This window comes from Platichthys flesus, chromosome 9 (assembly GCF_949316205.1).
Source record: "Platichthys flesus chromosome 9, fPlaFle2.1, whole genome shotgun sequence".
Lineage (NCBI taxonomy): Eukaryota > Metazoa > Chordata > Actinopteri > Pleuronectiformes > Pleuronectidae > Platichthys > Platichthys flesus.
This window is the reverse complement of record NC_084953.1, coordinates 26,553,067-26,565,532: the sequence shown is the minus strand read 5'-3', so window position 1 is coordinate 26,565,532 and position 12,466 is coordinate 26,553,067. Positions and strand designations below refer to the sequence as shown.

Sequence of the window (12,466 nt, the reverse complement as noted above, 5' to 3'; positions counted from 1 at the left end):
AATAAGGATTTGAGTAAATTCCTGAGATTATAAGATACGTTAGGAAACTAAAGTAGCTATATTGTTGAATGCACTTTATCATCTTGAGGTTCTGACAAAGAAGTTAAACGTTCATCTAAAAGGGGGAGATGTAGTGGCCGGCTAGGGCCAGGTGTGGCGCACTGTTTATATGATGTGATGTTACACGTGAAGAAGAGTCACAATAAAGTTGTCGAGTTACATCCTGATCGTTGTTGGGCCACAGTCCAGAGGCTGAACACCAGACACTGGAGCCGACGGTGAGGACAAAGGGTTGTAAAACTTTTGGAGGGAAAACATTCTCCAGCAGGCCTGAGAATCTCCCCCTGGTGGTTGGAAAATGTCCTGAAGCGCCTTCAGGACCCCCGCTGAGTTCCAAGCCCCGCCCACTGAGGTCCAACTCTGACACTCAATTGGCTTAAAGCCAGCATCATCCTATGACCAGCACCTCAAGGAGGCAGAACCTCTCAGGTAGAATAAAACCACTGAGACATCAATAATCGCTGCCATTTTCCCTGCTTTGAAGACGTCAACAGACCCCTACGGGTCTTTCCAGATGATTTAGTTGCTAAAGGGGGCAACAAGAGTTATTTTCTTTCATTTCTTTCATTTTCTTTTATCTTAAGTCTGATCTTACTTTGATAGAGACTATTTTTGTTTTTAACTTGAAAAGGCCGTGCACAGGAACTCACTCGCTCGCTGGCCGAGCTCGGAGACTTTCTTTCCAAATCCACAGCTGCGTCAACCGCTGCTCATCCCTGCAGAAGAGACGAAGCCGAACTTCGTTCCAAGAGCAAGAGACTTCGCTCTTTTCGGCCCAGCGCTGACCTCCGTTGTAACCACAAGACCCACCGGAGCACCGCTTAAGAGGCCAGGACACTGATTTGTTTTCCAGGAATCCGCCCGTTCGCACGCATCCTGAAGTTTAACGACAGATTCACTGGACTTCCGGGAAATCCGCGCCCCACGCGCAAGCAACACCGCGGAGGTCACAGTAAGAGGCTTTATTGTCTGGGCAGAGACTAGTTTAAATACTTAGCGTGTCATTTGTTTGATTGTATGTTTGTTTGTAGATCGCTGATCTGTTTTTAGCCGTGCTACACAGCGGGCCGAGACGACACATCCGGTTCCTTTGTTTACTGTGTTTTTGAGAAGAGCGCGGTACAGAGCCGGCGCTTCCTTTTTGCGTGTTACCGTCAGAGATATTGTGCGGAGATTTACATCTGTTAAAAGATAAATCTCACGTAACTGGACTGCCTGCTTTGCTAGTAGTTGTCTCTGACGATGTTTCCTAATCTCTCTCTCTCTCTCTCTCTCTCTCTCTCTCTCTCTCTCTCTCTCTCTCTCTCTCTCGCTCTCTCTCTCTCTCTCTCTCTCTCTCTCTCTCTCTCTCTCTCTCTCTCTCCTCCTAAACCTGTTTTTACACACGTCCCGACCTACATTTATACCTTTCATGTTACATGGAGAAATCTAGATTTAACGAGCATTTATACATCTCGACGCCATTCGGCGCCAAAACCACGAGATAAGAAATCTCTTTGTCTTAAAGATCCCCTTTGTTAAGGTCAGTGACCAGTAGCCATTTTGCTTTTCGCAACGTGGCTTCACTAAGGTAACCTCCATCTTGGAAGTACGTGAATGTAACATCACCTTGAATTCGGCCAGAGGACGTCACCACGTCATTACGCCATAGCCACTCCCCTTTCTCTTTCTTCCACACACACACACACACAGACAGGCAGACACACACGACCACACACACACACATAGATACTCCGTATTACATGTGTGACAATTGTGATAAGTGCTGCTGCTGTTGTTACCATCTTTGAAATATTGGAGTTTGTTAAATGAAGAATCATTGAAATAACATTAACTTTATTTCCCCTTTTTAATGAATACTTTTGTAATTAAAGTATTTGTATTGCTGTGATTATTTGTGCATATGTATGTGTATACAGCTGGATTACTATAGCCTGTGTTCGAACTTAAAACCCTTCATTGTTTATTATATAATCATTAATACTAAATATTGAGATTATTAATATAACCTATATCATTGAGACTGATATTTAAAGATTGAATTGTTGGTCCCTGTAACCAGGGTGGTGCCCCGCGACAATAAGCAATGATTACAGATTTGTATTATTCTTAATTGATAATTTTATTGTTTTCATTAATTATTTTAACTATTATTAATGGATAACCGTATCATTTCTAATTAAATGTGTTACTATTCTTAATTAATAGCTTTATCATTTTTGATTATTTTTAAGAAATAATTGTTATGTTAATAATCATATTTCATGATTATTAATAATTAGCCAACGTCAATTCTACTCCTACTATTGCACAACATCGTTGTGTCCTTGAGTACCAAATATACAGGAACAATACAGCTTGGTCCTTGGATATACAACCTATAGAATTGTACCAGTGGCCGGCTTACCAGAGCACTGTTCTATGAAAGGAATTTCTCCTAACCTGATTTAATTTGAGGTTAACAAAGGAAGTCTTGGTTGACTAACGCAGGTTGTCTGTTGCATGTGTTTAATGTTTTGTGAGTTTTATTGTGTCACTTTGGTCTGTGTGTTTCTGTTCCAGCATATATTAAATGTTTTTAAAAGTGATGTCCGAGAGAACAAAAGCTGTAATAAGGTGTACAGATGTGGTATAAAAGTGTTTTGATGTGTTCACAGCCACATAAAGAAATCTGAAAGAGTGAAACTGGGGGAGGTTCCCCTCCCGCAACATATTCACAGCCACAACTGTTACCCAAATAATAAGGGAAGGCCCATAATGGACTCTGCAAATTATATTCAATCACATAAAAAAACAATTTTATGTTGAGAACACTTAAATGACCAGAGAACACAACACATGCCCACATAAAGGGGACATATTATGCCCATTTCTGCACATTTGATATGGTTCCTTGGGGTCTTAATGAAATGTTTGTAACATTTTTTGGTAAAAATACTACAAGGATCATTTAAAACAGCACCTTTTTACTCTGTCTAAAACAGACCTCCTCTGATCGACCTGTTTTGAGGGCCCCACCCCCCTCTCAGCCCGCCCCCATCTTACCCCACCCCCTTTCACCCCTCTCATCCCTCCCCCTTCTCACCCCTCCCCCCTCTCATGGAGGTGTAGGACATAACGGTTTTTACCTCCATTAATTAGCCTGTGTTTGAATGTGTTCTCACTACAGAATGCATTCAACATCTATAGGGCAGATTATGGGCCTTTATGTCTAAGAGGAATAGAGCAGTAAGTTTTGTTTTTTTTATGCATGAGATATAAGTCATTTCTGCAATACAAATATGACTGAGGAATAAAATACATAAATTACTCTTCCCTCTGTATTACTTTGCTAACTGCTCATCTTACATGTGTCAATTGTTGACATGTTACATATCAAACATTAAAAGCACACAACTGTTTCTATAAACTTTTATTGTCAGAAAGATTGCTAGAAAGAATGCCACAGAGCTTTTAAAAAAATAGTTATTAAATGTACTGGCTGGGACGGAGGTAATAAACACAAAAAATACCAAGTATAATGAAAACATTGATTTCAAAAATACAATTCGTGCCATCAGTAGCTATACTGTAAACAAAGGAACACTTTATATTTGTGTGTCACCTTTTATTCTCTAAATACAATGTGAACTTTGCTCAGCCGTTACAGGGATTTGGCGTACAGAAGCTTTGTGAGCTGGTGTTGAGGCCCTCTGGGCCGGAGAACCAGGGTGGTCCTGCCCTCCTGCTCGGTGCTCCAGATACGCAGAGTGTTCCCTGAGGCTCAGGGAAATTATACAGGGTTCAGACCTGCCCTTGATTGAAACTCGACACATAGCTGGCTATAACTTCCTGCTTGTCAGGTTTCTCATACTTAGCAGAGAGGTCCTCAGGTTTTGAGATCTTCAGCACCTCATTCACATATGGGGCCGGGTCCTGAAAAACCTTGTGAAAGATGAGGTCCAACAGGTTATCCACGTTATTTTATTCTATTTATCGTGAAGACGATAAATAAATGGTTTTTAAATCGTGAAGACAATTTAAAGACAGCAGTTAATCTATATGTTATTTATGTTTCACATACTGTTTGTACACTGTGAGAATCACGGAAGGTTGCATCTGCTTTCACCGGCTTTGCTGTGCACTCGCCCTTCTTATATATTACATCTGTCCCCCGCCGAAACACAGGACAAACCTCAAACAGCTGCAGGAGGCAGTTTTCATAGACAATATATGTGGGTGTCTTATGAACAGGGTTGGAAGATTCCATTCTATTAGAACGACAAATATTTCACCAAAAGGCTGCAACAGCTAAAAAAGTGTAGGATGGTAATCTATCTGATTATTGAAATGTTTAGATTAAATATTGAGTCACTCACGTCACATCTGCTGACTCAGTGAAGACTGTGATAGAGTCATCAGGATCATAGGTAGCATCCTGTGGCTCTCCGAAGTCCATACTTGAAACAACATGGGTTGTCCTCTCCCTCCTCCAAGCGAGGCCTCTTACAGCTGAGGTCCCAACACCGACATCAGTGCAGCACAGTTTTCTGTGTGCCTATGATAAAACAGACACAGTATCCATGGAGTCACAACAAATGAGATGCTGTTACAACTTTAACACGGAGACACAATCAATGACATGCCGAAGTAACTGAGTGTAAACCAACCTGTACTTTTGTAGTGAGGTCGCAGTGTTTTCATAGAAAGCTGCGTTCCATGTGTGCGCATCTTTGGTGGGTCCGTCTGGCATGCTACGTGATGTAGCCTAGCACTGTGAACAGATGTGCTTGCCTTAACACCAAAAACAGCAATGTTATTCATCTTTGTACTACTGTCATGCATACAAGGATACAAGGACACATTTCCCCCAACTAGGGCTGGTAATGACTGATCGTTCTAGTCCCGCACATTATGACAACAACATCCTCCGGTATCTTGAACAAGCGGCCGTAGCAGCAGCTGTAACTGGAAGTTAGGTTCGTGAGTGTTGTGCTCTCCACGCTCTTACCCTCCGTCTGCTCGCGTGTCCTCCCTGGTGTACTGTGCCGCCGATTTTTTCCCACGGCAGCACTGGGCTGGAAGTTAGCTACAGCGCCAGTAGCAACCTTAGCAGCTACTGACGGCCGGCGCAGCTACGGACGGCCGGCGGCCGCGGCAGCTACGGGCGGCCGGCGGCCGTAGCTAACTTCCAGCTACAGCAGCTACTAGGCACACACCAGCGGAGTGGGGGAAAGCGCTTGGAGAGCACAACACTCATGAACCTGCCGTGCGAACACCGTTCACGTGGACTCCGACGCCGTCTTCTCGCTAAGACTCGCCAGCTGTCCTTGAGTAATTGTTCAATAACGTTATTAACAGTCGAACATGAAAACTCCTGTAAAGTCTCCCCCTACCCCCCACCACTACATACTAGCCCCCCACCCCCTCACACACGGCACAACATGCTAACGGCACTAGCCTCCACACAAAATGTCTAAAATAAGCAAATACCAGAATTATTTAAAAAAAATACTTACATTTCCCTCGTCTTCAGTATTGCGATGGAGAAATGGCACGACCCCTCTTTCAATAACAACCTTTTAGAGAATCCAGCGTTATATTGGCCCAGGTTGATAAAACAGTCCGATTCAAAGTGGTGGCAGGAACGTTGCCATCATATATGAACTCAATCCATCTCAATCTTGTGTCTTCTGAAGCTGGAGTCACATGAAGACATGTTTGCAGCCGACCACAGATTCATGCTGCTAGTTAGCTAATCCAAGTGTTTCCAAGGCTTGCAAGAATGAAATGGCGGACACCGGTGGACCAAGCTTCTATAAAGTGGGAGGGTCCATCTAGGGGTGGGTTGAGTGGTATTGGGGGAGTGCATAGAGCTATGGGGGAATGTACTAAATGGGCATTTTTCGACTATGACGTCTATTTCGGTGGAAATTCCATTGGACACACTTCAGCACATAGTTTCTGAAATAGAGGAACCACAACAAATCGCGGGAGTGATTTTTTTTCCAGAGTTTTTGGGACGGTAGACATGCCAGATACCCAAACTAATGTGTAGAAGCACTACAAAACTGGAATTTTCATAATATGTCCCCTTTACAGTTTATTCAGACTAAAACACACAGCACTGTGAGGGTTAAACTTTTCCTTTCTGAGGCCTTTGTCATTTACAATGATTCAAATACACAGCTGAATGCAGCTTCTGAGGAGTGTCCAAATTAAATTGAAAGCTGTTCTTGAACCATTTGAAGCACATGCATGATCTTGGTCTCTTTTGAAAGGTAACATTCTGAACTTTCCCCCCCATTGAGTAATAGCAGGTGGCACACAGTGAAGTAGAAGGTTTTTATATTCGCCTGAATATTTTTAATAAACAGATGCCTGCAGATGACTCTAGCTGGGACTTATGAGCTAGAAGACACAATGGGACCCTAGCATGAAGTCTTGACTAGCCCAAGTTCAAATTTGATAACAATACCACAGAAAATTAGCCTGACGTTGTCAGACTCACAATTCTGGTCAGAATGTGAGTCTGAGAACGCTCCATTGGGCTGTGATTATGGGACGTGTTTCAACTGACCAGGAAATAAAATTCCTCTTCGCTCAATTGGATAGACCTACAACCAATCAGAGCAACGTAGTATGTGACGTATGTTAAGCAATGCATTGTGAGTTATTTACTAACGCCGGGTTCACACAGGACGCTGAAGTGATGCCGAAGCGAAGCTTCAGCGCAGCGCCAAGCCTTAAATAACAGCTGACTCCCATCCACTCCCATGTTAAAACTTTGTGCGGGTCACACCGGAGGTTGAAGCACCGCGCTGAGCCAAGGCTGCCTCGCGCTGTGCAGCGATCGTTTCGGCGTCGAGTCTATTTTTTGTGCTTGACGCGAGTGTATCGCACCAGGAAACACACTGAAAAACGATTTTAAACTATATTGATGACATATCTTATATGATATAAATGATCAAATATGCATCCCATACTTTGAAGTCCCCTTCTGTTGTCCTGGAGTTTTAATTTGACCAATGACATTATTAAATGTCCCCCTCTGCCCATCCACTACAGCCACACAAGCAGTGATACAGATAAAAATAGAGAGAGAGGGGGCTACGTATTCTCCACATAAGCTTGAGTGGAGAATACGTAATTTACCCTCGACACCAGACATTTAACGGAGCAAACAGCGAAGTTCTTCAACATGGATGACATTAAATTAATAATTGAAGTGGAGAAGTACAGTGAGTTGTATGATCCTTGTATAAAGACAACACCAAGAAAGACAAATGTTGGGACGCTGTTGCTTAATGTTGGAGCAACAAGTAAGTATATGGTTTAAATCTACTGGATCAACGGGTGATATTATTAGCGCTGCCCGGCGGGTTCAGCGTCGCTTCAGAGTCCGGTGTGAACAGCCAAGCGCTGGCGCGATAGGGATTAGCAAGGTGCTTTGGCGTCGCCTCAACGTTCTCTGTTCCTCTTTCAAAATGAATGCGCTGTCGTGTCTTCTGAAACAGACTCAATGGCAGCATCTACACATCTCAGCTCTCCAGCGGCAGGCATGTTTGTTGAAAACGAATTCAACCCAAGGGCACTTTGATGACGTGGTTGATTACGTTACCGTTGATCATCTGTCCATCATCGTATAAAGCCCGCACTGACAATCTGATTGGTCCGGATGCTTTCAAACCGGGCATAATTTCTCCCCAACGGAGCGACTCCAGACCGAACTTCCCGACCTCAAATGTTGTGGGCGGGGCTAAGTTCGTCTGGCATCCAGGCTAACAGAAAATGAATATTTGACAGATATTTCCGAAGTGCATGTCTAGGCGTTTTCCACAAAAGGTCCTTTGGAGATTCCAAATGGCCTTTTGTAACCATGGTAACCAACCAGGCGAAAAAGGATAATTTTACACTCAAAATCATACTTTTATATAAAGGAGACAAAACAGGTCATATGGTTTAAAATGTATTCAAATAAACAGCTTTCATATATTTAAGCAACATGTAGCAGTCACGACGGGGACGAAACACTGACGCACGGTCACTTGGACCATGCGGACACTGTTGCGCAGTGACTTGCTCGTCTCTATTTTTTCCCCCCGTCAAACAGCATATCATTATTTGGTTATCATTAGTTAATGGGGGAACGAGTGGGAGACACCATAAATGAATGATGTGGTTATAAGTTGTTCATAAATATCTATGATTTTACTTTCTGACCACTGTCTTTCCTGACTGACTGTGACCATACCACCAACTCATGGAACCCTTACATTCAAAAATGAAACTAAACAACAAGTGATGCATCCTACTGGGAAGCCCCATCATCACTTCAAATTTACCTCATCATTAGCTGCCGTTTTGTGCAAACAAAGAACAGATTGTGGACGAGTTAGATACATATTCTCATGACAGAAATTTACAAATTGATTTTGTTTTTGATAAAAGACGATTTAAAATAAGACATCCCATATGGCTGTATGCCTGTCAGGTCACCATCAGGGTAAAGGAAAGAACACTTGATGCAACATTTTCCAAGAGAAATGAACAAACATATATATATATATATATATATATATATATATATATATATATGGGTAATATATATATTACCCATATATAGATATATATATATATATATATATATATATATATATAATATATATAATATATATATATATTATTTTGAAGTAAAAGAGAACCTAATGTGTGCAATTTATGGGGACTTTATGGGGATGGTGAGGGGGGGTCACCACAGTTATTTAGAAATAATTTCTCTGGGGAGATCCACATCCAAATATGTAATTGTGAGTAAAGTCTAGATTTTACCCTGGACGTGTAGCGTAGGTTTTCTAAATTGAAAAAATATAAGATTTGGGCTCCAGACAGGAATCTTCACCTGTCAACATTTATAATATATCCCGGTACGAGAGGTGACCCGGATAGCTCATTTACCTAGCTACACAAAACATCAAAGGAAAATAAATCACATCCATAAATTAGGTTAATCAGTATATCTTCAATTATATTATTTACTCAGGTTAACATCAAATCAAATACGTACGATAGATAGATAAACAGAAAAATAACTCTTTTCAACCCAAATATTCAGTCCTCCATAAAATCTAATTCTTTTCAAAATAAGAACAATTAACCATCCCTTCAGTAAACATGTGGAAGAAACTTTCATTAAGAGTTCAAGTTCAAGTGTTAGTTGGTGTGTGTGTGTGGGGTTTTGTTGGAGAGGGGAGTTGGGGTCCAATGAAAAGGTGCAGTAAGGGAAATGTTTGTTCTTTGTTTTGGAGGGCCTTTATCTCCAGGTAGAGGGAAGACGAGGGGGGGATTTTCCAGAGCTAAGATAGCTCGGTGAAGCCAGTAGAGTGTCAAGAGTGGACTTATCTGGTTGGTTCCATCCAGGACTGAGGGAATCGCGTTCTGATCCGAGCAGGTTAGATGGGTTTAAAATCCACTTCCGGCTCCAGGTATTAGCTTCTGCTCCTCAGAGTCCAGGACGTTGGTGCCATCCTCCATCCAGTTCTTGGTCCACTTTCTTTAACTTGTTTAGCTGTTTTTTTTCTCCTTCCTACAGTCATGCTCCTTCACCTGTTTACACTCCATACTCCTTTGTTTGAGTTTTCCCTCTCTTTTTCCTTACACCTTTATTATCTTCCTTGCCCCTCCCTTTCCTGTTGAGGCCTAAAGGGCCATTCTATCCTTTTTGGATTTTCTCCAATCTGCTACAGACGAAATCATGTTAGATGGTTGTAATGACGGATCAATGGTCATACGATCTGATCAGCATTACCAACCTGTTGCAAGCTGGCCGAAGAATGAAAATGAAAAGGTTTCTAGCCACTCCTTTTCTAATTTCAACAGTAACACTATTCTTTATGTGTCTGTGTGTAGGTGAAGTGTGACCAGTATTGGCCCAGTCGAGGCACAGAGACATTTGGGATGATTCGGGTGACCATGTTGGAGACTGTGGAGCTTGCTACCTACAGTGTACGCACATTTGCCCTCTATAAGGTGAGAACTTTGTTCTGTTCAGCAAAGGAAGGACAGAGATCTGAGAGAGCACTAAAGCACCTTGGTACATCTATCTTCTCTCTACTAATACCAGAAATCTCTGTCTTTTTGTGTGTTTGTGGCTCGCACATTTCGTGAATCGTCGAACCTCAGATTGAAGAGGAACAATGCGGTTTTCACCCCGGACGTGGAACTACGGACCAGCTCTTCACTCTCGCAAGGATCCTGGAGGGGGCCTGGGAGTATGCCCATCCGGTCTACATGTGTTTTGTGGATCTGGAGAAGGCGTATGACCGGGTCCCCCGGGATAAACTGTGGGAGGTGCTGCGGGAGTATGGGGTAAGGGGGTCTATCCTCAGGGCCATCCAATCCCTGTACTCCCAAAGCGAGAGCTGTGTTCGCATCCTCGGCAGCCAGTCAGTTTCGTTCTCAGTGGATGCTGGTCTCCGCCAGGGCTGCGCCTTGTCACCAATCCTGTTTGTGATATACATGGACAGGATATCGAGGCGTAGTCGTGGTGGGGAGGGGTTGCAGTTCAGTGGTCTGAGGATCTCGTCACTGCTTTTTGCAGTTGACGTGGTCCTCATTGGATCATCGGCCTGTGACCTTCAGCACTCACTGGATCGGCTGGCGGCCGAGTGTGAAGAGGCTGGGATGAGGATCAGCACCGCTAAATCTGAGGCCATGACTCTTAGCAGGAAACCGATGGATTGCTTACTCCGGGTAGGAAATGAGTCCTTAGCCCAAGTGAAGGAGTTCAAGTACCTTGGGGTCTTGTTCGCGAGTGAGGGTACTATGGAGCGTGAGATTGGCCGGAGAATCGGAGCAGCGGGGGCGGTATTGCGTTCGCTTTACCGCACCGTTGTAACGAAAAGAGAGCTGAGCCGCAAGGCAAAGCTCTCGATCTACCAGTCGATCTTCGTTCCTATCCTCACCTATGGTCATGAGGGCTGGGTGATGACCGAAAGGACGAGATCACGGGTACAAGCGGCCGAGATGAGTTTTCTCAGAAGGGTGGCTGGCGTCTCCCTTAGGAATAGGGTGAGAAGCTCAGCCATCCGTGAGGAACTCGGATTAGAGCCGCTGCTCCTTTACTTAGAAAGGAGTCAGCTGAGGTGGTTCGGGCATCTGGTAAGGATGCCCACTGGGCGCCTTCCTTGGGAGGTGTTTCAGGCACGTCCAGTGGGGAGGAGACCTCGGGGAAGACCCAGGACTAGGTGGAGAGATTATATCTCAACACTGGCCTGGGAACGCCCCGGGATCCCCCCGTCAGAGTTGGTCAATGTGGCCCGGGAAAAAGTCTGGGGCCCCCTGCTTGAGCTGCTCCCCCCGCGACCCGACCCCGGATAAGCGGATGAAAATGAGATGAGATGAGACATTTCGTGAACCCTTCATCCTATCAACTTTTGATACACTTTTCATGTGTATTGTTGAGGCCCTATGGAAGTACAGTGTCAAATTTAATGTTGGCATGCATGCCTTAAAAGGTATTTTGCGGATGGAATAGAACACGTCCTGTTATATACCCTCAGATACCCTACAACAATGGTCAGCAACTGGTGGCCCATGGTTCAAAACTATACAAGTGTAGTAATTCATGAAGGACTGTTGGAATAGGGTTCTGTTTAGGGTTTGGAGGGCTGCATTTGTGATGTATAGTAAACCTGTGTTTGTGTGTGTGTGTGCTTGTACGTGTGTGTGCTTGAACAGAATTGCTCAAGTGAGAAGAGAGACGTCAGACAGTTCCAGTTCATGGAATGGCCTGACCATGGAGTGCCTGATTATCCCACTTCAACGTTGGCCTTTCTTCGCAGAGTCAGGGCCTGTAACCCTCCAGACGCTGGACCAATGGTGGTTCACTGCAGGTAAATGTTTTCCGTATCAACTCAAAGGCCGTTAATTTGCTTCAAACAAAGTGTGTGTCGGAGCATTAAACATGAAATCCCATTTCCTGTGACATCCAGGGGTTTGTTCTGAAACCCTGACTGGTCACTTGTATGGAGGTTAGAAAGTAGATGTCTTGCTGTGATTTATATAACTGATTGCATCACCATTTATCAGAAGGACTGCATGTTGGGTGCTCAGGGGTTTGCTTACAGGTAGTTTTTGAATCACTAATGGTAAAATTATACTTTGAGGTCAGCAAATCAAAGGAATATTATCAATGTCAAGAGGTGAATAGAGAATTTACCATTCTGCCAAAACAGGTTGCTTTGATGATCAACTCAACTTTCTTCATGTTGTTTGACAGTTCTATAAGTAGTGAGCTCTCTTGAGCTTCATGTGTTATGCAAAGTGTTCATTTATCAACAACCTTTTTGAAAGTTTTGTAGATTTTTGAACACCTAAACTTAAATGTAAAGCACATACTTTTGCCATGGCCAAACAATCATGCACA

General features: G+C 43.5%; 1 protein-coding gene and 1 long non-coding RNA gene across 2 annotated transcripts in view; one reads left to right on the top strand and one right to left on the bottom strand.

Moving 5' to 3' along the window:
- LOC133960548 (uncharacterized) overlaps nucleotides 1-12,466 on the bottom strand; it is a 383,773-nt gene that overhangs the window by 68,130 nt on the left and 303,177 nt on the right. The gene's annotated exons all lie outside the window — the stretch shown is intronic.
- The window catches only part of ptprfa (protein tyrosine phosphatase receptor type Fa), a 242,174-nt gene that overhangs the window by 215,907 nt on the left and 13,801 nt on the right, over nucleotides 1-12,466 (top strand). Inside the window, exons 26-27 of the mRNA XM_062395231.1 lie at nucleotides 9,949-10,068; nucleotides 11,779-11,933. Coding sequence (XP_062251215.1) covers nucleotides 9,949-10,068; nucleotides 11,779-11,933 — 275 coding nt within the window. The remainder of the gene's footprint in view (nucleotides 1-9,948; nucleotides 10,069-11,778; nucleotides 11,934-12,466) is intronic.